This window comes from Haplochromis burtoni, unplaced genomic scaffold (genome assembly GCF_018398535.1).
Source record: "Haplochromis burtoni strain Fernald_Lab_line unplaced genomic scaffold, NCSU_Asbu1 Contig_28, whole genome shotgun sequence".
Taxonomy (NCBI): domain Eukaryota; kingdom Metazoa; phylum Chordata; class Actinopteri; order Cichliformes; family Cichlidae; genus Haplochromis; species Haplochromis burtoni.
In genome coordinates this window covers 3,026,766-3,050,573 of record NW_024582389.1, presented here as the reverse complement: position 1 = coordinate 3,050,573, position 23,808 = coordinate 3,026,766, and the positions used below count along the sequence as shown (strand labels likewise).

The 23,808-nt window shown below is 40.6% G+C and overlaps 2 protein-coding genes across 14 annotated transcripts; one reads left to right on the top strand and one right to left on the bottom strand.

Moving 5' to 3' along the window:
- Positions 1–375: 375 nt before the first annotated feature.
- On the bottom strand, positions 376–10,916 carry hmgn3 (high mobility group nucleosomal binding domain 3). Of its 10 annotated transcripts, none has more exons than XM_042219140.1 (7): positions 10,599–10,758; positions 8,850–8,897; positions 8,573–8,602; positions 6,633–6,683; positions 5,827–5,925; positions 5,525–5,624; positions 376–1,233 (listed from the first exon to the last, which is right to left on the bottom strand). In XM_042219140.1, exons 1-7 carry the CDS (start codon positions 10,611–10,613, stop codon positions 1,226–1,228), a joined length of 351 nt encoding a protein of 116 aa, XP_042075074.1. In that variant the 5' UTR covers positions 10,614–10,758; the 3' UTR covers positions 376–1,225. The 10 variants fall into 10 exon arrangements, with proteins under 10 accessions (XP_042075074.1, XP_042075073.1, XP_042075081.1 ...); XM_042219139.1 differs by lacking the exon at positions 10,599–10,758 and adding an exon at positions 10,437–10,592; XM_042219147.1 differs by lacking the exons at positions 5,525–5,624; positions 10,599–10,758 and adding exons at positions 4,847–4,853; positions 10,437–10,592.
- A 5,161-nt stretch (positions 10,917–16,077) lies between these two features.
- enpp5 (ectonucleotide pyrophosphatase/phosphodiesterase 5) lies at positions 16,078–23,799 on the top strand. Of its 4 annotated transcripts, none has more exons than XM_005917745.2 (5): positions 16,078–16,292; positions 17,275–17,295; positions 18,321–19,223; positions 19,772–19,948; positions 21,505–23,799. In XM_005917745.2, the coding sequence occupies exons 3-5, from the start codon at positions 18,344–18,346 to the stop codon at positions 21,921–21,923; spliced, it is 1,476 nt and encodes a 491-aa protein (XP_005917807.1). In that variant the 5' UTR covers positions 16,078–16,292; positions 17,275–17,295; positions 18,321–18,343; the 3' UTR covers positions 21,924–23,799. The 4 variants fall into 4 exon arrangements, with proteins under 4 accessions (XP_005917807.1, XP_005917806.1, XP_005917808.1 ...); XM_005917746.2 differs by lacking the exon at positions 16,078–16,292 and adding an exon at positions 16,373–16,527; XM_005917744.2 differs by lacking the exon at positions 17,275–17,295.
- Positions 23,800–23,808: the final 9 nt, after the last annotated feature.

Below are 23,808 nucleotides of genomic sequence, written 5' to 3'. Positions count from 1 at the left end.
AAGTGTGAGTGACAGGTTGTCCTGCAATGGAGAGACCCAACACTTTCACTGGTCCCACCACTCTGGCAAATGCTGACCTTTCACTTCCTGACGCAGCAGTTGTATTTAACACAGCCACGTGCCCCTGGCGACCTCACACACATGCACACAAAAGTGTACACAGACACAGAGTGGCAGCTTTGTGTTGGTTAAAAAGTACTTGTAAAACCTGAACACAGAGAGGAAAAGCAGCCTGTGTGCAGGCATACAGTTAAAATACAGCCTACTAGTGTCTGGGGAAAAACAAAACATGGCATTGCTGTCCAAATGCAGAACCTATTTCACAATGTTTTTATTTACCAACGAGTGAAGAGACACAAAAAAAAGAGTCCCACGAGACATCAACTTTTTCTTTTATTTCAAAATATTCTCCCAACAGGATGAAACTCAGAGAAGCCCAGAGGGTCCAAAGCCAATAGAGCCGTCTAGAACAGAAGCACCACTCATTATTGCTATGTCACTCTGCTGCAGGACAAGGCGTTCAGGGGAGAGAGAAAAAGAAAGAAAGAAAGGAAAGGAAAGGGGGAGGAAACAAAGTCAAGCACAGAGACTCACAAACACATTCACTCCAGTATACACTTACAAAAGGAGCTATGTGAAACACAGTGGTGGTGACTAAAAAGTAAGATTTTTAAAAAGCTGCAGATGTTCTCCATGGTGACTGTGGAACTGGTTTCTTGTGGCTCTGCAACCAAACTGTTGATGTGCTCACCTTAGCCGTAAGGGGGTTACATCATGGTGTGACCATCATCCGATTGCAGGCAAAGTGCCAGTAAGTGATGTATTATAGAGAAGCATAACTACGAATGAAGGCAGAGCCGGTTTATAGATTTAAAAAAAGTCTTGTTTACAGCTCCTTTCGGGCAAAACAAAGAACATCTGCAGCTGTCTGATAAAACCACTTCATTCTGCCTTTCTGCTTCTAAGAGGCATACAGTATAGCAATACAGAATGCTGGGGGGAGGAGGAGAATGGAGCAAAAACAGGAGGTGGGGGAAGGAGTGTGAAGATACGGGAGGTGGGGCTGCTGGTTGTCCATCTCTACTATCACAAGTCTAAAAAAAATTCAGCATGGTACAAAATCGTCAGTAAAAAAAGATGCTTTGCTGCCATGGAGTCAGAGGGGGCGAGTCGATGGACGCGCCCGTGCCTTTACGCCTTCTCCTCGGTCGCCTCTTCTGCTGCTTCAGTTACCTGGAGGTGAAAAACACACATGCAGGTGTAGCCATTATTTACCCCAGGAGACTTAAGAGGGCCAATGAGGTACACGGAGGGGAAAACCCAACCAGTGAGTTGTGGTAACCAACCCTTCAAACAGTGTAGATCCAAACTTATTTTGCATAAAGATCACTTAATGTTTTGGTTTATTGTCTGTAGAGTAAAAGGCTTTCCAGATGAGTTAAATGGATGGTTTTGCTAACAACTACAGGGAGTTATAGGGATGCTTGTCTGTGTAGAAATTCTAGGCTTATAAATATTTTAAAAGTTGAGTTAATGTGTTTTTTCACATCTTTATTAGATAGTTTTCACAGAAGCAGGTAGGACATGCACCAAAGCGGCTCGGGTCAAAAGCAAACCTATTTCGATGCCGCTTTGGCCTGGCAGCCACCCCAACCACTGAGCTAAATTAGCACCTGATTTATTTCACTTTTGTCGTATTGTTTCCTCGTTTTCTGCTGGGGATGCCAATAACTAGTTTCTATTTTAGTCTTCTTGCATTTTGTCATACTGTCTTTAAACATTGAGTGTAACAAAGGATAAACATCAGGTCACATCTTGGGTGTGAGACTGCGCTAAGTCTGTAAAATAAAAGCTATATAAATGTCATATTTTTAAACTCTTACCTAGAAGTCTTGTTTGATTCTTTACATTCAGTCTAGCGCATGTCTTTTTTAGGTCTTTACCAGTCTATCAGCATAGACATTTATGACAACCAATAAATGAAAATTTAAAAAGTAAAGAACAGACGGCAGGAACACGGTTTGCCCAGCTATTAGCACTCTGCAACTGCCAAGTTGGCAACAAATGTTTGGAACCCCACAAACACAACAAACGGCAGAGTTGAGCAGAGTGTAAATGAGTAAATAAATAACTACAGATAAGGGGTGGGTGATATTTCCTCAAAATTTCAAGAAAATCTATAATTATGATATTTCTGACGATAGAGAAAAAACAATACTGAACTACATTTTATTGATGCTTGCAGACAGCTGCGTTTCTACATTTTCCATCCTTTGTATCCAATGAGCCGTTGGCACTGATGGCACACTTCCTAGTTTGAAGTATTTAAACAAGGTGCCTAAGTAGTTTCCTCACCGGACATTTTAAGTATAAAATAATTGCGTAACGCTTTACTTTAACAGTAACTAAAAATAAATTACATAATAAAAATGTAAAATATTTTCTCTATTGTATCTTGAACAAAGCTTTTTATTAGCTTCTTACAGTCCTAGTTTTACCCCTTGTAACCACGTCAGTAATTTCCACCCATCGTTTGCTTTTCCTCTCATACGGAGTGCAGCTAGCATTACTTGCTGGAGTCATTTATGACAAGATAAGCAAGATATTGCGATATGACATTTTTCTACTACATAATAATAATACTACGGGATTATTGTGGATGTTGCTATATGCCGCAGCCCTACAACTCATGACAAATTATATATTTCATGTAAGTTAAAGAAAAAAATATTTTGACTTATTTATCATGATTTTTATCTCAGATTTTTAAATGACCAAATATTGGTATCAGTATCGGTCTTAAAAATACTTTATTGGTCAAGCTGTAATGCTGTACCACTCATTTTTTTTAGACTGCACTTCTTAAATGTAGCCTATTATTGCTTATACTGACAAAAAGTTACAGATGGGAGGAACCAGGGATCAATCTACCAACCTCCCGATCAGTAAACAATCTATTCCAGCACTTGAATGAAGGCCATCTATGAGCTTGATAACACTTTTATGACTATATGCTGAATATTAAGCCAGAAGTAGCAGGTGGTTGGCTAGAAATGAACTACAGTCAGGAGATAGCTTAGCTTAGCATAAAAGCCACATACAGAAATAAAATTAGCCTAGCTCCATCCAAAGTTGTCAAGATTCACCTGAACACACCAACAAGATATTTCTATGGGCATTCAGACTTTAAAGGGGTTTAAACACATCCACTTTGCAGCTTTGAACTTTTCATGACATCTCCCAACAAAGGTGCATATGAGTACACAAACTCACAAACTGCTCTATCCAGGCAGAACATCACCTTAAACCACATGGAGTATTTCTGGTAGGGTAGATGCATCTGAAGCTGACTGTTTCCTGCTGTGGTTTACATGTCAGAAAGAAGAACTGTCAGAAATATCCCAGCCTGATTCTTCCCATTGTTCATGTGTAAAAATGGCTTATGCTAAGCTAAGCCTGGCTTCATTTGTACTGTACAGACACACAGAGAAAGTGCTATCATTTTTTTTTCATAAGGTAAAAGCAACCTATTTATCCAAATGTCAGGCTCTTTCTTTAATGGCTCAATTCATTTCCCCAACAAAACACCACATTTACTCACTTACTGCCAGCAGTGGCTGATTTCTATTTATGGACCTCTCAAACCTCCAGTAAATAAAAGCAGAACTATCAGTACTGCGATTCGACCGAAGTCAACCTTCAATAAGAAATTTACAAAGTCAGGCAGGTCGGTGTTCATGAGTTTCAAGGTAACATATGACCTCATTTGCCAATGAGGAGCTTCAAGCTGTTAGCTCAACTCATCACTCGTTTTTTTCAAGCTAAAATTTTGCAGCGGCACAATTATTTTATCTTACTTACTTTTTACATTCTCTCCTGACTTAGCAATAATTTTGTTGCGATCTCCTCTGAGAGCTAAGTTCAGCACAGCCAGGTTTTCTTTGTGTTAGTTGGTTTGACCAAACCTAACACCCTCAGAGGCAACAGGTACCACAATAGTGGTTAAGAACTTTTGTTGTTAACCCAGGCACATGAGACAAGTCAGTTGACTGAGCACCGATTATAAAACAGTGCAATGCAACATTGTACCAAACAAGACGACAGAGGTGCTGAGAAAAAGGATAATTTTGGGAATCTGTGATCATCACAAGCGCACAGAGCAGAAACATAATCATACCTGGCACTCTCGCTGTGCTGTTGTTGGTTAGAAACGTAACAACTGCGCATCACAGCTCTGATGTTTTTAAATGAATACTTTTAAACAAAGGTCAGGGTACAGTCTGTTCAGTCTGTGCCATAACCTAATGAAGAAGATATGAAAATCACTTTATATCAAAATCAAATTTACTGTATTCATCTAAAACTGTCAATAAACAACCTGCAAATGTACAGATTTGTTATAGTTTTGTATTTTGTATATTACTTTTTATTTTTATTTCATTATGATTTGTAATTTAGCTGAAGTTTCCAGAGTGCATTCTTTTTTTTGTTTCAGTTGAGTTTTTAATGCTTTGTTTTAGTTTAATTTTTGTTAATTAAGTTGGAGTGTCTTAAACTTTTATTATAATTATTTTATGTTTTGACTCACAGTCTTGTGGACATCCAGTAAACATGTTCATCAAAGCCTCGTCAGGTGAGTTGTAATAATATTTTTGCTAAAGAAACAAATACTACATTTAAGAATATTTTCTCTATATTTTTTTGTTAGTTTTCCAACTTTACAAAATTTAGTTTTCATTAGTTTTAATTTTTTTATTTTTTTGGTCAACTAAAATGTTTTTTAACGTCTACATTAGTTTTTATTAGTTATAATCATTTTGGAAATGCAGTTGATCGGTTTTCTCACCTGGGTTCTAGTTGCAGCACAAAGAAGAATTAGCAGCAGGTTAGAGCCAAGCATAAAAACATTCATACATTTTATGCATCACCAGCTGAATGCATGCAAACTCCAGTGACACCGTGACGCCCAGTTTGGGCTGCTGAAGCTGAGCTTCATGGTGGTGTTAGTAAGATATTGCTCAACAGGTTGCATACAAAATATACTCCTCAAGCAGATATTTGTACTGAGAAGTGTACTGAAAATCTGAACGTAAAGGTTATGAGTTTAGAAAAAGCAAACACGGTAATGTTGCCGGGTAAAAAGAAAGTCACTAGTGACACAGAAAACTCTGCCTAAAAGCTAAACATAGCTCGGTAACCCGTTAATCTCACCTCCCACTACACCCCTCTGGTCAATAGTGGAGTCAGCTGTTCGTGAACCAGAGCACATTTCACATTGCAGCTCTGTGAGCAGCAGCTAACCTTCCTGCTAATGGAAAAAGTTGTGTCAGACCCACTTCACTGCACACAGAGAGCAAGTGGGACATCCTTACTTCTTCATTGTGTTTCCCAAACACTCTAATAAACACAGCACTGCAAAGCACAGCGAGTAAATGTTTTCCCTGTTAACGCAGACGCGACTATTAGCAGCACGTTAGTGTCCAAGCACACATACCAAAGACCAGTTAGAGACACTCAACCATACCCTTAACTCTGACTGTCTCACTCTGTCCTCTCACTGACATCATGGAGGGAGCCGTGCTTCTGATGGAAGACACACTGACAGACGGACGAGACACATAGATCTGTGTGTGTGTGTGTGTTTATGTGTGAGGGTATATCCATGTGAGCAAAAACAGACGTGTGGCGTATGTGTTGTAATTAATGTTCGTTTGTACACAAATTGACAGGATAAGGAAATAAAGATTATTATTTTTAGAACTGAATAGAATTTTCCTACATTTTATTTAAAAATTACATCATGTTTTTATTTTCCCCTCCTCATACCTCATTGGCCTTGGTGTCTCCATTCTGGGCAGGACCGTCTTCCTTCTTCCCCTTAGCGCCACCTTTCTTTGCCTTTGCTCCCTTATCATCTACCACCTTCTGCACAGAACAAGTGAGAATAACATAATGTGCATATAATGGTAATTATAGTAACATTTTCTAAATCAGCATTGCAAAAGCTTCACAAGGGCAGCAAAGAGTCAATACACAGCGGTTACAGTTAAAAAAATCAAACTTGACTAAAACCAGGAAAGGACTTCTCTATTTTATATTGTATCTTAAAGGAAATAAGTGGTTCAGAAAATGACCTTTCCAGAGCTTTGGGGTGTTAATGCTTTATCCCCTTCAGGCTACAGCCAGGCCCCTGGAGGACACAAAGGATCTGCCCAAGGATCTCAAGGCAAGTACTAAGATGTCAGCTCAGAGCAAGGCCGTGAAGTAACCAATATAATCTTCCAGAATATACTGGGAGTTAATATAAATAAGGCTAAAGCTAGAGTGATGTGATTCTGTAAAAACTCAGTAACAGTACAGTAATGTACACAAGTCTTGAGCTACCCCCCATTTCTTTGTTTTTAAGTAAAAATAGCCTGAGTTATTGCATACACACTCATCACAGTTAAGCCTGCTTTCAGTTTGTGTTTTGTTTTTCCAATCCAGCAGCTTTGGACAGTCATATAAACTAATACTAAAAGGCAGCCAATTTCCTCAGATTTTTGCAAATTATTACAAATAATTTAGTGTGTGTGTGTGTGTGTGTGTGTGTGTGTGTGTGTGTGTGTGTGTGTGTGTGTAATCTGTTTCACCTTGACGACAGTTTTCTTGGGCTTGGCCTCAGGCTTGGGTGGAGCAGGTCTCTGAAAATTACAATAAATAAATAAATCCTGTCAGAACTGATTCATGGTTCAGAGTTTATGAAGACACGTTGCTCTTATCTATATTATCTAGAGTTCTCTTTTCTCTTTGCTCTTTGAAAGCAGTTTCAGCTACTTTGCTGTACAGAGTTATTCACTGAGATTAACCCAAAGCCTGCTGACTGAAATGTCTGCACTTGATCTTACTGTAGCCCAAATATTGATAATGATTAAGTACTTGCACCATATTTCATAACCCATGGGCTTTCATCATATTCCCATGGGTTTTAAATATCAGATGTGGGCTGACCTAAGACCACTGTGCAATGATTTTATCAGATGGGAGCAAAGTCTGGCCATTTTTTTAGACTGCTGCGTGTGGACCATGTTACCCTGAAGCCACAAGCTACAGTAACGCTGCTGTGATGAAATGAAATCATGTGATTTATTCTCACAATATCTCTGTTTTGCTCAAGAAATGTCTGACACAGCACATGAGATCTAAAATAAAAAGGCTTGAATTAAGACAAACTGTGCTGAAGAGGGTCAATCCTGCTAGTAACAAATTGCCTAAAGATACAATTTAAAAAGTAAAGCTACAGCTAAGAAATTGTTTGCTAGGGTGACTTAGAGTTGAAAATAAAAGGATAAGAGGCACTTTAACTGTAGCTAAACCTCAGTCTACTTGGCGTTAGCTTGAATGAGGCACGCACAGCTTGCAGTGTAGACAAACCAACCTTGTGGCTACACAGACATGGTATCACATACCCTTTAAAAAAAAAAAGAACTTACACCATACATTTTTTTGGTGCAAGTAGTTAATTTGTACCTTTGGACAAGCCTAGGTAGCATAAAGACTGGCTACCAGTCTTTATGCTAAGCTAAGCCAAGCTAACTGCTAGCATATCTAGCATACAGAAATGAGAGATGAAAGTGATAAAGATTTCCCATGAAACCCTTAGCAAGAATTACATAGGCTCAAAATGTCAAACTAATGTTTAAATCAAGGGTGTCAAACTTACAGAGAAGAACCAGCCCCTCAAAAGCTATTAAATGACTGCGTAAAGTGTGAAAGAGGCAGAGAATGCATTAATAACTCAGGTTTTTTTCTCTTTTTTCTTGGTGCTGAGAAACTTTTCAAAGCCAAAAAGTATGTCTAGATGTTGACAGGTTGCTTGAATCAGAAAGAATTAAATTGTGGCCTTTAACGAACAACTGCTATCTACAAATTGTGTTGCACGTGTAATTAGAGGAGACTGACTACATATGCCAAAAAGAGATTTTGTTCAAATGAAAGAATTAAAGAGAATTCAGCCTGTTCTTCGCCAGTTTGATACCCATGATTTCAATAGCACATGCAAATAGACGGGGTAAAAAGACCCAGCACCGGTGGATTTAACATGCAAAGTACGCACACACAAACACAATGACTGCACGGCAGGGCTGCTAGACCACATAAAAATAACACTATATTTCAGATAACATTGTTTTAAAATGCCATTCACAATCAATAGCTTAATACAAATTAGGCATAACGTCATCAAGGAAAATACTTATTTTCATCCACATGATTACAGAATTCATAACACCACTGGTGGCAGTCATGCAGCCCTGAACATCAACAAGTTGTGCAACATACAACCCTGAGAATGGGCAAAGACAACAGACAGTAGACATGCATACCAAGCCAGGAGCCAGTCCTCTGCGAGCACATTTATGGAGCTCTTTTAATTGGCGATTGCCTTGATGAAATCCATAAAGGTCGAGAGGACTTTACTCAGAGCCTTGGTAATGTGACATGTTTTAGCCCGGCGGGATGAGGGGTTGACACTGAGAGGAAAGAGTGGACAGTGACAGAGGTGAAGACAGAGAGAGGGGAGAGTGAAACTTACCGCTGACAATCTCTCTGACCTTCTGGTGGGCTACCGGAGCAACAAATGATCAACAAGAGAGAGAAAGCGAGGGAGAGACAGTGACAGAGAGAGAGAGAAAGAGATATCAGTTGTACCTTTGCCAACTGCTCTCGAGACGATCTACTTGGTGACTGTTACACGTGTCCTAATCATTAACTCCTCATGTGAGTATTCTTTCACTCATACACACTCCACACAGCACGCGGAAACACTGCCACGCACACACACACAGCGCACACACTCACAAAGCGTCTACCTGTTTTGTGACTTTGGGGGCCTCCTTGCCCTCAGGAGCCTCTGGGGACTACAGGAAATAAAATGAACATATAAAAAAAGTTCAAATTTAATTTTTCTCATGCACAAGTGAATTATCTCTGTGAACCAAAACGGATTCCAGGATGTCTTAATGGAAATATCACTTACTACTCATGGTATAACACATCTGTAACAATAGCTGAAACAATTAGCATGTTTTGATTACTTACAAAAAAATAATCCTCAGATATTATTTACATCATAATATTTGAGGATTTTATGATGGAGGAGGGTTTTTCTCATTCTGGCCGAATGACAAGAAGAATGTAATCACAATTAAATTTAATCCTTCTTGAGAAAAGGATTCAAATAATTTCCCCCAGAAATCAATGGTCTTAAAAAATAATAAAAACCACTGTTTAATGTTTCACATAATCAAAGCACAATTTCCATCACACGTGACCAAAATTCTCCACAGATGCAAATCACATTATGTGATGATGATATATGATGATGCCACAATCTCTCTGGTTAATTCCATTTTTTTAATGGAGGCATCTTGCTTACGTGCAAAAAAAAAAAGAAAAAAAAAGAATAATGGACCATAAACATCGATTCACTCGGGGGAGGGCGCTTATGAACTAACAACACGGGCGTCATTTGTTGCTCCTAATGGACACCGTATTTCCCGGCTTCAGGTAGGCAGGGACGGCGCACGCGAGAAGCGCGCCCACTCCCACCATGAAAAAAAAACCCGAAAAAAAATATTGGTTTAGCTCGCAGGTTGACATTCACATTATTTGCATCATTTGCATGTGGCCGACCTCCGCCCCTAGAGGCCCCCCATTCTCTGTCCTCAAAGGCGAATCTGCGAGGACAATAGCCGTTTTTTTAGGTGACAGAAAAGCCAATTTCCATGTATGCGCTGATACAATGCACAGGAGCTTGTCGTGCAGTCCTGTTCAGATAAGAGCCACGGCCTCTTTTCACACAGCGGCGATTGTCCCTGATCCTTCCCCCCCTTTATTCCTTTCTCTTCATGGGGCTAAGGGCTCGTTCATTCTGCGTGGCGCCTGCCATATTCATCACCACCCGGAGAACCAAAATTAGACAGGGAGGCGGAGGGCTTTTATTTTATTTGTTTATTTAATATTACATATATCACGCATTATTAGGAATCTACAAGTCTTCTATATGAGTGAAATGCGCCCAGAAGAATGATCACAGCGCACGTCTCCAACAGGATTTACGCGTCCATCCATCCAGCGGCTCTAACATTCACCGGTGCGCACTGTGGACAGGGAAGTGGCAGGGGGGGGGGAAACGACCACAAGAACGGCCATTGGGATGAACACGAGGATTTATAATGAAAAAAGCCCCAAAATGTCGCATATAAAATATCCGTTATTAATAAGTGGGTGTTTAACGCCTACGCGTGAAAGGCTGCAGTCGAAAAGACGTTTCCTCAAACTTTGGCATCACCTCACCTGCCTCGACGTCGCCACAAAATATTATTCCCATTTTTCCTCGATTGCATGAGCTCGAAAAAACTACAGTGAAGTGTGCTGCACGCAGGGACGACACTCACCTTTCTCTTCGGCATTTTATGCGTCAATAATTCTCCACCGAGCAAAATAAAGGTCAAAGCCAAAGGGCCAAGATAGGTGAATTTGAACTACCTCGAAATACGGGATCAATATCTAAGCACCTTCGATAATATGTTGATTATATGCACTCCCCCAAAACTTACACCTTCCGCAGCCATTGGGCAGAGAAGTCAAAATCCACTTCTGTGCTGACTCCCGATTGGATCGTCTCGTCTCTATGTAAATAAGAGGGTCGCGGGCATTGGCCGAAATTTACCAGAGTCTCCCAACGATTGGCTACGCGCTCTTTGTGCGCAGATCCCTCCCGGTGAATCTGGGTAATGTAGGATGGGATAGAGAGAATGTTGTAAATAAAATACAAAGGACCAGAAAAAATGGGCACAATGGCACAATGTCAGCCACAGGCGAGATCCAGAAAAGCTGGAAGGTACTGTGTCTTGTAGGGGTTTCCCTGCTACAGAGAACTAGAGAAATCATACACAACGTTTCTGCAAAAAGGTTGTCACATTCCCTTCAGGAACGTGATGGTCTGTAAAACGATGCAATAGGGGGGGGGGGGGGTGTACCGTGTTAGATTTCAGCGTGTCAGACAGGGTTACGAATATTGTGCACAAGTGCTTTTTTTGCATTTGTATTTGCATCCTAGAAATAAAGTCAGAATTAAATCAAGTTGTAGATCACGAAACCAAATCTGTCATTCATGTGCACAGTACAATTTTTAACATAACATACCTTTGAATTTAATTACCTCTTGGGAAGTTTTAGGACCCCTGTAGTCAGGCAAAGGATTCACTTGTAATCCCAGCTTTCCATCTAGGCAGCCTTGGTTGCCCCAAGTGAACTCAGATGACCCAAAACTGCCCTCCTGAGAAGCCAAATTGCGCACTCATCATGACCCGAAGGACAAAATGAACCCAAGGTAGATATTAGGTATAACAGTGTTACTGACAGTGGAGGCACCATCAAGAATACAACTGTGTTCAGAATTTCAATTTCATTTATATATTTATACATTTCTATAGCACCAAATCACAATGACAGTTTCCTTATAATGCTTTATATTGTAAGATAAAGACTCTACATTAATACAGATAAATCCCCATAATAAGACGACCAAGAGCCTTGGTGACAGTGGGAAGGAAAAACCCCTTTTTAACAGGAAGAATCTCCTTTGCTTGATGGATGAATGGCCTTTATAAAAACTACACATTTTGTGCAACTACATGCAGATGATTTGAACACAGAGAAAAACATTTTAAAAATTCTGTAGAAATTATTTATTAATTGTCATTAGACTTTTTTTACTAGTGGTGGCTTATAATATATTTATTTATTCTAGGAGCCATGACACTTTGTTCTTTTGCCTGCTTTCTTCTTATGGACAAAATAAACCAGAATGACAAACACCTATCGCCTGGAATGAACTTCTTTTTGATGCATGCATCACATCCTCTTAGTACATCAGCAAGTACTGGAAAAAAATGCCATTCACATTTTCTAAGAGGCCAAGGTGCTACCTTCAAGCAGCTCAAATAAAGAAGAAAAAACATTTCCTTCAACCATCCAGTCAAAGAAGTCAACCAAATACTCAGGATAGAAGGTGTCAGTTCATTTCTTTTCGCTAACTTTCTGTTTCTACTCCAAATCTGAGCTAAATCTCGTGATGTTCTAAATTACACCGCTACAAGGAGTTTAATTTTCTATTAAAGCTTTAAAACAGGCGTTTAACTGTTTAGTGCTCCCATGAGTAGGTATAGTCAATTTTGAACTTAGAAACAATAAACATCCAGAACTTACAAAGCAACTGTTTTCAGCATATTCTACAATATACAAATGCACATATTGCACTGTTTTGACACACAATAGCCATAAAAAAAACTGCACAGAAATCAACAAAAGGCACATTCTTGTTCAACATAACAACAGACAGAGAAACGCACAGAGAAACCAGCTTTACAATAGGCAGAGCTTTCCTGCCCTAAACAAGCCAACAAACAAAACCCCTGATTTCCACACAGGTATGAACGCACAACCGCTGTAGAAGCCAACCAACCCAGAACCAGCTTGATGGGAGCTGCAGTGTTCCCACATAGATTGACACAGTCAGCTCAACGGAAGAAAAGAAAATCACAATGGGGCGCATCTACAAGCTTATATATACAGACAGAGAGTTTTAAAAAAAATCAAGGAAAAACCTGAACCCACAAGGCCACGGGGTGAAAGATGACACAAGTGTGAAAACTGTCTGAATCATCAGTATGCTGCACAGGCTTGTACGGGCACCATTTGAACTGTTTCCAATAATCTGCCACTGATGTGAACGCAAAAGATGCAAAGCAAATACATTGCCTAAAAGGTTAAATTAATAGAATGGAACCATATCTGTGTAAGTTAACGTAAAGAGAGAGAGTTGTGTTCACAGCAGGCCAGTGAGATTTTGCAAATTTTGTGTTTGGTTCACTTCAGCCAATACAAAATAGTTTAGGTTTTAAAGTTTACCGTGTTTAATGAGTTTCACTTCTGCTTAAATATCCAGTCAGTGGGGCAAACATGGTTACTTTGTTTCTCTTTTTTATTCATTGAATCACTGATTTCTTATCGCCTTACTTCCTGGTGAATTCTTTCACCTCTGCTGGTCAAAATGAATCTATGTTCCACACCGAACTTTTGAAAATGCCCTATATACACTAAATCATGCGTATCATGGATGTTTTCTCCAGGTACTCCAGCTTCCTCACAAAGACAGCCTGGAGACCTGTCCATGTTGTATCCTGCCTTTGACACTATGACAGCTGTGATAGGCTCCAGACCCCTGTGCCCCTGAATTGGGTAAATGGAACAAAATGGATAGATAGGCTGTATTAAAAGGAAAGATTAGGCCTTTAGAGCATGCTAACATCTCTATAAGGCTGTTCAAAGAGATGGACAACTTATTAATGTATCAGGCTAAGTGCCTATAGTCTGATAAAATAATGTTCACATGTTTAACAAATATAATGTTTATTCATAGTCTGTATCTAAAAGATGGAAATTGAAAACATGGCGTCACCCGTTGGTCTGAAAGTCTTGCTTTGTAAATCTGAAGCTGAGCATTTATCGCCAACCCACCTTTTTTGAAAACAGACATTGTGAGTGAGGCGTTGATCTAACTGACAAACTGAGGACAGCTCACGTTTATAAGTTAGCGACATGCAATAAAAGCCTAACAGCCCCAGTTTGTCACCCCTTCTTGTAATGATGGAGAGATAATGTACAAAACCAACATGATTGTTTTATTTCATAAGACTTTAAGCTTGAAACTGGGAACATAAACTTATTGCAAAATGTTTAACCGAGGTCATGGTTTATGGCAGCACAGGGTCATTTGCCATAAGTACAGCGCCTCTGGGTGACATAATGAACACTCAAAAGTTGGTATAGACATTAAACACAAGTGATATTAGTATTGCTCTGATAAATTTAAATCAAGCAGAACCAAGCTCATTCCTTTTAAGCTATATTAAGTCATAATAGAGGACATGTTCAGCCTGATCTTTAGTTTGTTTGATGGGGGTGGAACAGTGGTTAACATTGTTTTCTCATAGCAAGAAGGCTTGAATGGCTTGAAAGGCTTAGTTCCCTGCTGGGGCCTTTCTGTGTGAAGTTTGCGTGTTCTTCCTGTGCCTGTGTGGGCTCCCTCCAGGTACTGTAGCTTCCTCACATAGTCCAAACTGGCCATAGGTGTGAATGTGGGCAGAAAAGATTGTATGTTTCTCCATTAGCCCTGTGATGGCTCCAGGGGTCTAGATATTAAGACTGTTTGTCATTGTGACCGTAACATCTTTGTCTGCGCTCGCTGATAAAATATCTAAGATCTACAGCTGGATGACAAGTTAAAGTATAAATCAGCACAAATATTTAACCTCATATGGAACCATTGTCCTTTCTTTTCCTGCAATTTGTCCCCTGCGTTTCCTCCTGCTTCAGCCCACTTTGAATGAGAACTAGAAAAGAAGGAGAATCCACGCCTGCACAGGGAAAACATGCAAACTCCCCACAGAAAGGCCTCGGCTTTTCCAAGAGCTGTCTTGCTGTGAGCAGCCGTGTAAACAACTTCCCCACTATACCACCCCTGGGAACATTAGACAACAAAAGCTGAACTTTATGTACCCATGAAGCTTTTAATCATCCCACATGATGATAAAAGAAAAAAAGGAAGTCTTCCACTTTTTCTTAAATTCCAGTTTCTTTGGGCTGTGCTCAGGGCTAAATATCAAATTATGCTTGGTCAGTTAAGAAGGTCAGTGTGTTCCTTTTATACAAATAAAGGCACAGTTTATCAAATTAATACAATATGGGTTAACGTTACCCCCCACACTCCTCTGACAGATTAAACACACCGTGTCTGTGTCTGATTAAAATTTGGGTTTCCATATTCATTGTACTATTCCAAATGAGAAGGGAAACCGAATGACTCGCTGAAGCAGCACACATCAGTAAAAGAGCCGAGGCTGCCTCTGCAGACACGGAAGTGCTCGTCAGCAAGTCAGAAATAGTCTCGCTCTCACCACGCAGTGACATTATTGAGATGCCATATTTCGTTGTAGAGAATGTGAAGAAAGCCAGACCCAGGCCCAAATACACCCGCATGTAGGCAGGACGTGACTGACACCTTGTGGACAATCTTTTGCATGATTATTATAGATGAATACTGAATTACAGAGGATTGAAAGTCATTTTAATATGCGCACCGCATACAAGCCCAATTCCATCCACTGAAACCTTTTTCTAATAATCTCTGTAATAATAGCAAAGAAACTCATCATATTTCTTTTTCCCACTCTGTTCTTCTGCAAGGAAATTTAATAAGCACATTCTGAAAATATTCACAATTAATAAGCTATCTGCTTTTTAAAATGATGATCAGGAACCTAAGATCTCATATCTGATATGTGTCACGGACTCTAGTGTAAGTCCAAGGACAGCAACACAGACTCCTTACGCTTAAACTGTAACACATGAAGCCATAAAGAAAACAGAAAACGCAATGAAAGTTGAACATGAAGCACTTTCATTAATTCATACAAAATTTGCAGTAAATAAAAAATAAAATAAAATAAAATAAAAAGGTGTTATATGGCAGTATGGCATGCCAGGGTGCCTGTCAGGTAGAGAGGCTCTAAGATCAATGAAGATTCAGATCTCAGACTCTCAGATGAAAGTAAAACTCACTGCTCCTCACTGCTCACAGATGCTTCATCTCTGTTCATGTTTCACATTTTGCAAAGCCCTCCAGTGGGTCGAATTGGATCGTTTGTTCAGCCAGGTCTGGCTCCCTGGCCTTATGTTTAACATCTCTGCCCTATTTCACGTTTCAGCATTAGTATATTATTCAAGGAAACTGCTGAGGGGTTTAAAGCAGCAATACATTTTAATATAACTATTTCCAACGCAGCGTTTTATTATTTATGTGACACATTTAAACGTTCTCTTTTTTGCTCTTAAAACGAGACAAACTTAACCCCTCTGACACCCAGATGTCTATTTATAAAGCTGGATCACCCTCCCAACCATCACTCTTACCGGTCCGGCATTACGTCATTGGGACACACAGTTTGTGTGCACACTGGGAAATTTGAGGCGAATCATGCGTCTGCAGGAAACACCGGTCAGACTGCCTTTTGTCTGCATATGATCCGCTTTTGGTTTATAGCCTCTAAACACATAAAAGCAGCAGAGGGGCAAAAACACACAGCAGGCTGATAGGCGGGACTTCCTCCTGGCATAACTCAGCTAGTCGGGCTGTTTATCTCGTCGCGCAGCGCAGGGATCGAGCCAGTGCAGGATCTGATAACAAGGTAAGCCCGTTGACAGCAGCGGGGTTTGGCGTGTTTCTCAGTTTGTGCATGTAGTCTGCCTCGTTGTCGCTCCATCCGCTGCACTCGTGTAAATTGCACTCGTTGCTGTGCGTGGTTATTGTTGCAATCAGAACTGCGCGTTTTTTAGCTGTTAGCAATGCAGCACAAAGGCTAAAACACGGGATCTGTTATAATGTAGCGGACTGTCGGAAGGTTCACTTTAATTCGTCTGGATGTGAGTGTCTCTCTGTGTCGCCGTTGTGATATCCTCTGCTCGCCACATTTCCAATGACATCTTTGCTGTCATGAACTGAAATATCTAAATGTCGTTTTTATTATTATTTTATCATTTACGTTATTATTTAAATCAATTTTCTCAATTAATTTCTGCATTGTTTTCATAACCAGCTTAGTGTAATGTATACATATATTTTTTATAATTTGTTTAATTAAGCCATTAGTTTTATTATTATTAGTGATGCAAGTTCCAAGGAGGCATTTTCAGCTGTTTGTTTGATTCGGCCAAAAGTTCAAAACCCAGAGATCTGTTATGTGGAACAGCCCTCACATGTGCAAATGTGTGTTTCTTTTGCATGATTGATTTCCTCACTTTACTCTATTAATATTTTAATATATAAATCTGGGTAATCAGTAAATGTTGCCTTTGCATTCATAAACTTTACGGGGCTCAGCCCCTTAAGGGTTAGGGTAATTATCATAATGTCATGCATAGAGTGCGTTGCAGTTAATATTAATGTCACCGTTCAACCCATGTTCACTGACATGAATCCTGTTAAATGCTGATATTTATATCAATTAACATGTTCTATTTAGAATGTGAAATTGTGGACAAAGCAGAAGTTACCTCAGCTTTGTAACTTTTCTTGACTTGCCTTCATGTCCACTCTAACCTGTTTTATTTTGCTCTCTGCTGTCTTCATCCAACTCTTTCTCCTTCTCACCTTCCCCATCCACCTCTCAGTCTTTGTGTTGTCACCAAAAGGTAAATGGAACAGTGAAGCTGAATTTATCATCCAATAAAAAGCTGATTTACGTCACGTTACAACAATATTCTAATTAAATACTTGCTGCCACTGGCTGTTGACAGTCAGCACTCTTCTGACGAGCTCTCTGGAGCTCTGCTGTACTGTAAACAAACAATGAGACTCAATTCAACCAGAACTGGAAACTAATAAAGCAGATCAGCTACGTGGTTGGCAAATAGCGGCTTATTGCTTAGAAAGCTGAAATTAGTTAATAAATCAGGTGGTCTAGCCTCCATTAGCTAATGCTTTTGATGCTGTTTAGAGAAGAAATATGCATAGGCAAACAATTTTCACATCACAGCAGTGACCTTTCATTACTGGAACAATTTGAACTTTCCCTTGTTAATGTTTCATTTGCATATGAAATTACATCTTTGCCTTCTTTCAGCTTCAGCAACGCAAAATCTTAATTGTTAACAAAAAGCGACGCTGCAGCACCTCTGTGTGCGAACACTGGACATTTAAACTGTTTTTAGTGGTCACCTGTACTGTCTCCAATAGACAAGTTGAGAGGAAAAAATAAAATGCATACAGTCATTAAGGAAGGTAAAATGATGCCCTCAATGTTTTTGAACATTTTCACAAACTAGCTCACAGCTTCTTGTAAAAAAAACAAATGTCTGTGTAGGCTTGTATCAGAAAACGTATAATGGAATATGGACGTGTCTGTGATTGGTTAGTATCCAATCTAATCTGTCAGGCTTTAGTTGAAACCACAGGTAGTTCCTCCAAAACTAGATTAGCAGACGGTACTTTTATATTGATGAGGAAGTGCACTAGATGAATAAAACAGTAAGTGCAGCTGATCAGATAATGTTGGAAGTTGGGTCTGCATTATCATACGATTTTCTAACTTTGTATGGATTAAATAATTTATCTACGATTTCAGTAAAAACCATAGATAATCATAGATTAATAACAGGTTATAGACTTAGAGGGGTTAAATGCAGGCTGTAGTCATTAATGTGTTGTTTTTTCGTAGGCTGTTTCGTCAGACTGCACACTATGCTCTGCTACTTGTTGCGAAGAGGCCGCAGTCCTCTGCTCTGCCTCTGGGCCCTGCTTCTGCCTCTGGCATCCCTCGATCGCCCAAGCCACCGTGGAAGTAGGGACTACCTTGTAACGGAGCGGCCCAAGCTGCTGCTCGTGTCCTTTGACGGCTTCCGTTGGGACTACATTGACCGTGTTCCAACGCCTAACTTCCGCAGCATCATGGACACAGGGGTGAAAGTGGAGTTTGTGGAGAATGCTTACATCACCAAAACCTTCACTAATCATTACAGCTTAGTGACGGGGCTGTATGCTGAGACGCATGGCATTGTGGCTAATGAGATGTACGACCCTGTTCTGAACCGGTCCTTCTCCATGGAGACGGACAGTGTTTATGATTCACGGTGGTGGGAGGAGGCTGTGCCCCTCTGGGTGACCATCCAGAAAGCTGGAGGACGGAGCGGGGCAGCGATGTGGCCCGGGTCTGATGTCAAAATCCACAACATGTACCCTACTCAGTACCTCCCCTACAACGCCTCAGTCTCCTTTGAAACCAGAGTGGAACGGATTATTGAGTGGTTCTCTGCACCAGAAGCTGAGGCGGTGGACTTTGGAGTTCTGTACTGGGAGGAGCCTGACGAGAGCGGGCACAACCTTGGACCTCAGAGTTCCTTAATGGACGTAGTCATCGCGTGGATTGATGAGAAGCTCGGCTTCCTTATAAACAAGCTAAAGGAGGCAGGGTTGTATGACAGAGTGAACCTCATAGTGACCAGTGACCATGGGATGGCTCAGCTTTCTCCTGAGAAGATCATAGAACTGGACGAGTATGTGAGCAGAGACCTGTACACCTGGGTGGATAAGAGTCCAGTGGTGGGAATCCTGCCCAACGAAGGTATAAACAGTAATGTTTTTGGAAATTCATTCACTTTCCTCTTCACCACCATCATGCTTGTATATTAAATATGAAGCTGCAGCTGTAAATGAACTTTATCTGGCCAAAAAAGGGAAAGTGGATGTGCAGGACTGACCTAAACATTATCAGTTTAGTTAACAGTTCATACCACAGACAATCCTCCATGATGACCAAGGTTTACATCACAAACTTAATTTTTATTAAATTTGATCCAAAACCAGTGACTGGGCCATTTTTCCCTATAGACTTCTACAGGACCGGAAGTGATCGCCATCTGGTGGCCTTCATATAGAATGGAGGCTTAAGGCATTTCTGCACTTGCTCAATTTTTCTGACCTAGAAACTATAGTCATCTTATATTCATCCTGTCTGTAACTGTAGGCTATGTCCGTCTTTTATATACAGTTGCTGCTTTTCAGTTAATCTCTAAAGTATTGAACTTTTGTTCCTCATGAGCCGCCGTTCATAAATCAGAATTTGCAGCCTCTATAAAGATTTTCTGCTACCGCTCGTTATGTGTCCTTCAGGGAAACTCAACGAGGTGTATAATCTGCTGGTGGATGCAAACCCGAACATGGTGGTGTACAAGAAGGAGGAGATTCCCCAGCACTACCATTATCAGCACAACACAAGGATCATGCCCATCCTCATAGAGGCCAAAGAAGGCTGGACCATCATGCAGAACAGGACCGGACCCTTCATGCGTACGTTTTTGCACATCACAAAGCTCTGCTGAGTCGTTACTGTGCACATTAAACAGGTTTTGTCAGTTTGTTTTGGCAGCAGCCTTTTTCTGCTCTAATAATAGCTTCACAGAAGGTTTATTTCAGTCACTGAACCAGCGCTTGGTTTAGAACAGCTGTAATTAACAAAGAAAGCTGGATATGCTTTCCCTTAGGACCAGCAAGAGTGTGTTTGAGTTAAAAAGTGTGTGTGTGTGTGTGTGTGTGTGTGTATGGATGGGTTTGGAGGCTTTTATTGCATTAACTCTAAGTGCAATCATTTTTTCCTAATACAAAACCTACTGAGCATCACCTCCTCAGATTAGAGCGTTCAGACCCATGTGTCATGGAGGCAGAGTGTCTTTTCACCAGCTAATGTCACTGCTTAATTCCTCCTCGCTGCCTGAAGGCTTGTTAATGAGTGAAATGACCAGGTGGAGCCTGCAGCTGGAAAGAAAACTAGCAGACTTTCAGTCTTCAGGGACAAAGCGATGTGAGACTGCTTAGATACACATGTGTGTATTATGATGCTTTCCTGCTATAACAAAGTTTTTGAGAGGGAGCGATATGCATTCATGACTAAAACATGTCTCTTCCCGTGCAGCAGTGGCCCCTTCTGTTTCTCAGTGCATCACAGAGCGCTGCGGAGTAATGCAATACAAATAACACTGCAGCTCCACAAACCCAGTCATTCTTCTTTGTTTACATCAATTGAAAGAAAATGTGCTCTGCGTTTCTTGGTATTCCATTATATGTCTGTCTCTATTTATTTGGCATTTGCCTTTATTAGATGCTGCAGTGGGAGACATTTTATACATCCATATTTAGTTGCTAGCAGCATTCTTCTTCCCTGCCTCCGCCGGCTGATTGCTGCACTTCTGTGCTCATTCCTTGCGACATCGATCAGTGGAATGGGATTACAGCACTGGTAGAATTGCTAATGTTCTTGCATGCGCGCGCACGTGTGTGTAGTTGTGCATGTTTACAAAACAAAAATATAGAGGAAAGAAATGTCGAGCAGGCAACGTTGGGGATCGGAAATCTCCGCAGGGTATCTTTAAGGTAAGATTTATGGCAGACCCTGGACCTGCTCGAATGGCCGTTAAACCCTCTGAAGCTGCCGTCGCAGCAGCGCTGATAGAGTGTATTGATTTTTACTCACAGCGCGCTGAGAGAATCACGTCAGATCTTCTGGATGTAATAGCACTGATAAATTTGAGGAGCGGCTGTTAGCCTGTCTAAGCTTTCATGTAAGGTCTTTGTGTTTTGTGATTTCATTTTCAGTTTTTGTTTGGGCTGTGCTGTGATTGATTTAGCCTTATCCCGTCTGCTGAGGCAAGTCGCTTTGGCAGTAAATCATCAGGTAGAGCTGCGGCGCCAGGTCCCATAAATCTGGAAACAAAACGAGCGGTCTGTGATTTATGGGATGTGAAAACCAGATATAGATGTATAAAAGGTCTATTAGCAACAGAATAATAATTTACATCAAAGATTTCCACCTTCTTATGCAAATGTTTTGTCTTTTTTTTCATCTCCAGTGGGAAACCATGGCTATAACAACAGCTTACGTAGCATGCAGCCTGTGTTCGTGGCTCGTGGGCCGGCCTTTCGTGAGAATTACGTCAAATCCTCCATGCGCTCCGTTGACCTTTACCCTCTCATGTGCCACATCCTGTCCATCCGCCCTATGCCGAACAACGGCTCCCTCTCGAATGTTCAGGACCTCCTGTCCATAGAGCCCACTGTGACCACGCCAGTCCCGCCTCACCCTCCCGTTTCCCCTCCGGGCACCGGGTACTCCTGCGCCCCCATCGTGGGCTCGTTCCTCGGTGTGGTTTTGGTGCTGGGCTTCCTAGTGGTCTACGTCATACTAGTGACACTCAAACAGCGGCCCTCGAGAAAGCACAGGAGCTGGGAGATGTCGCAGCCTTTACTGCAAGAGGATTTGCACCTGTAGCTTGAGAGCGGAAAGAGAGGCAGACGTAAAAGAAGAGGAGGTATTCCTCCTCCCAAGGTACTCCCACATCCAGAAGCATCCCCTGAATGCCTCCCTTACATCACTAAATGCCGTTGTGCTGCTCTTGTTATTCACTGAAGATCAAGGAAATGTACCCTCCCACTCGTGCGTAGGGGTACGTCTGGTGTAAGGGAAACGTCCCGGGCGTGCTTCTGGTTTGGGTTTATTCAGAATAATGGGTTTCTTAGTGGCTTTGCTTTGATTGTGAATTCTACCTAATAGCGTCTAACATTTTCATTGTCACTTTATGAGTAAAGATACAAAAGTATACGTGAAGTTTGAGCCTGTGATTGTAAAAGGGTGAGCTTTTGGTGGCCAAGCCTGTGACACGGATGATATCGAGGTATCAGTATGCTCAAATCCCACTAAAGCTGTTCTTTTCCAAGGTGGGGTGTAAAAATCTTGTAATGGTGCGTACCTTCAGACAATCTTACCTTGATGGAATTTATAATGTTACACTCATTAGCTTGTTGGGAAGCTGTGCCATGAGCACAGAAGGTCAAACGAGTAACTTTTTGGAAAGCCTACTGACACCTTTCTCATCCTGACAGTGAGAGTCGTCTTCAGTCCGTTTGCTTTGACATTTTCAAATCTATGCAAAACAGATTTGTATGTCATAAAGTGAAAAAGGGATCTGGTGAGATTTTTTTTTTCGCCACCACCTGTTCTTCTTGTGGTCTGAGCACTGAATAAGATGTTACTTTGAACTACAAATGCTGTGATTAATCTAAAGTATTCCAAACTGTTCGTTTTAAGCACTTGACTGTGGTCAGTGTTACTTCTGAATGTTAACCGGAACCACTAAAGTCTCACTCTTCGTGCCAAGCTACTGCTCATACGTGTAGGTCGTTCCATGAGCTAATCACTTCAGTAGTCAGTTACCATTTGCCTTTGAACTTAACCGAGAACATCTCTCGAACGTGTGCAGTTGTTTGTGCGTCTGTCCTTTTTTTGTGTGTGTGTCAGGAGGGCTTTTTTTTTCTTCCAGTGTAAGATGATTGTGCAGTGCCCTTCCATTCATATGTCTGCTGTCATTACCATGGTCATTTGTTGGTGAAATGTGAAGTGCAATTGCTATTGGTCAGTATTTGTGTTAGGAGTTTTAAGGGTTCTGTTTGGTTGAGAAGACTATTTCGAGCATGACTTGCGAGAGCTGTTCCCGTAATTTGCACTACAGGATTGAAATGAAACTGAATGAAGGGGCAGTAGCTGGAAGCTTCTAGGTCATGTATAATTTGCACTTCTAGTTTGTAGTTGCTGTTTGAAATGACGAAAAAAGATAGGTGCCTCTTGCTTAAAAGCTTTTTAAGTAGCATAATCGGAGAGAGAGGTAGAAGACTAGAATTATAATCTGCAGATTAAAAACTATCATTTTTTTTCCAGCGTCTTTTAAGAAAGAATTGGTTCAATTTAAATTTTCTCCTTTTTGCTTTTCGACGCACTGACTTTACCCGTGCCCGAAAATGACAGACATCACTGTGATATATACTTTTTACAAAATTTAAATTCATAAATTGAGAGCATTTATATGAAATTGTTAATTTTCTGAGAATTGTATTGTTTTATGACGGAAAAGTGTTGTCTGATAATTTTCCCCTAACTTGTTGACAGAGAAGTGAAATGTATCCATGCTATATTCCAAAAACGATTTATTTGAAGTTTTTAAGAAAAGAAAGAATATTAGATGAAGCTGATCTCAGTTTGTTACTACCTTGGATTAAAATCGTGGATATTTAATATCATTTACAAATTAACTATCTTTGCCATATTGAAGCAAATAATGAGTCTTCTGGAAATAAAGGGACTAATGTGAAAATAACTGTGT

Bases quoted from the DNA above. Each gene is read 5' to 3' on its own strand.
- hmgn3 (XM_042219140.1), bottom strand. The intron at 8,603-8,849 runs GTAGACGCTTTG...TTGCTCCGGTAG, and splicing joins CCCCCAAAGTCACAAAACAG to CCCACCAGAAGGTCAGAGAG. The intron at 6,684-8,572 runs GTAAGTTTCACT...TGTAATTTTCAG, and splicing joins GGTCAGAGAGATTGTCAGCG to AGACCTGCTCCACCCAAGCC.
- enpp5 (XM_005917744.2), top strand. From the start codon at position 18,344: ATGCTCTGCTACTTGTTGCGAAGAGGCCGCAGTCCTCTGCTCTGCCTC. The intron at 19,224-19,771 runs GTATAAACAGTA...TGTGTCCTTCAG, and splicing joins GGGAATCCTGCCCAACGAAG to GGAAACTCAACGAGGTGTAT. The intron at 19,949-21,504 runs GTACGTTTTTGC...TTTCATCTCCAG, and splicing joins CAGGACCGGACCCTTCATGC to TGGGAAACCATGGCTATAAC.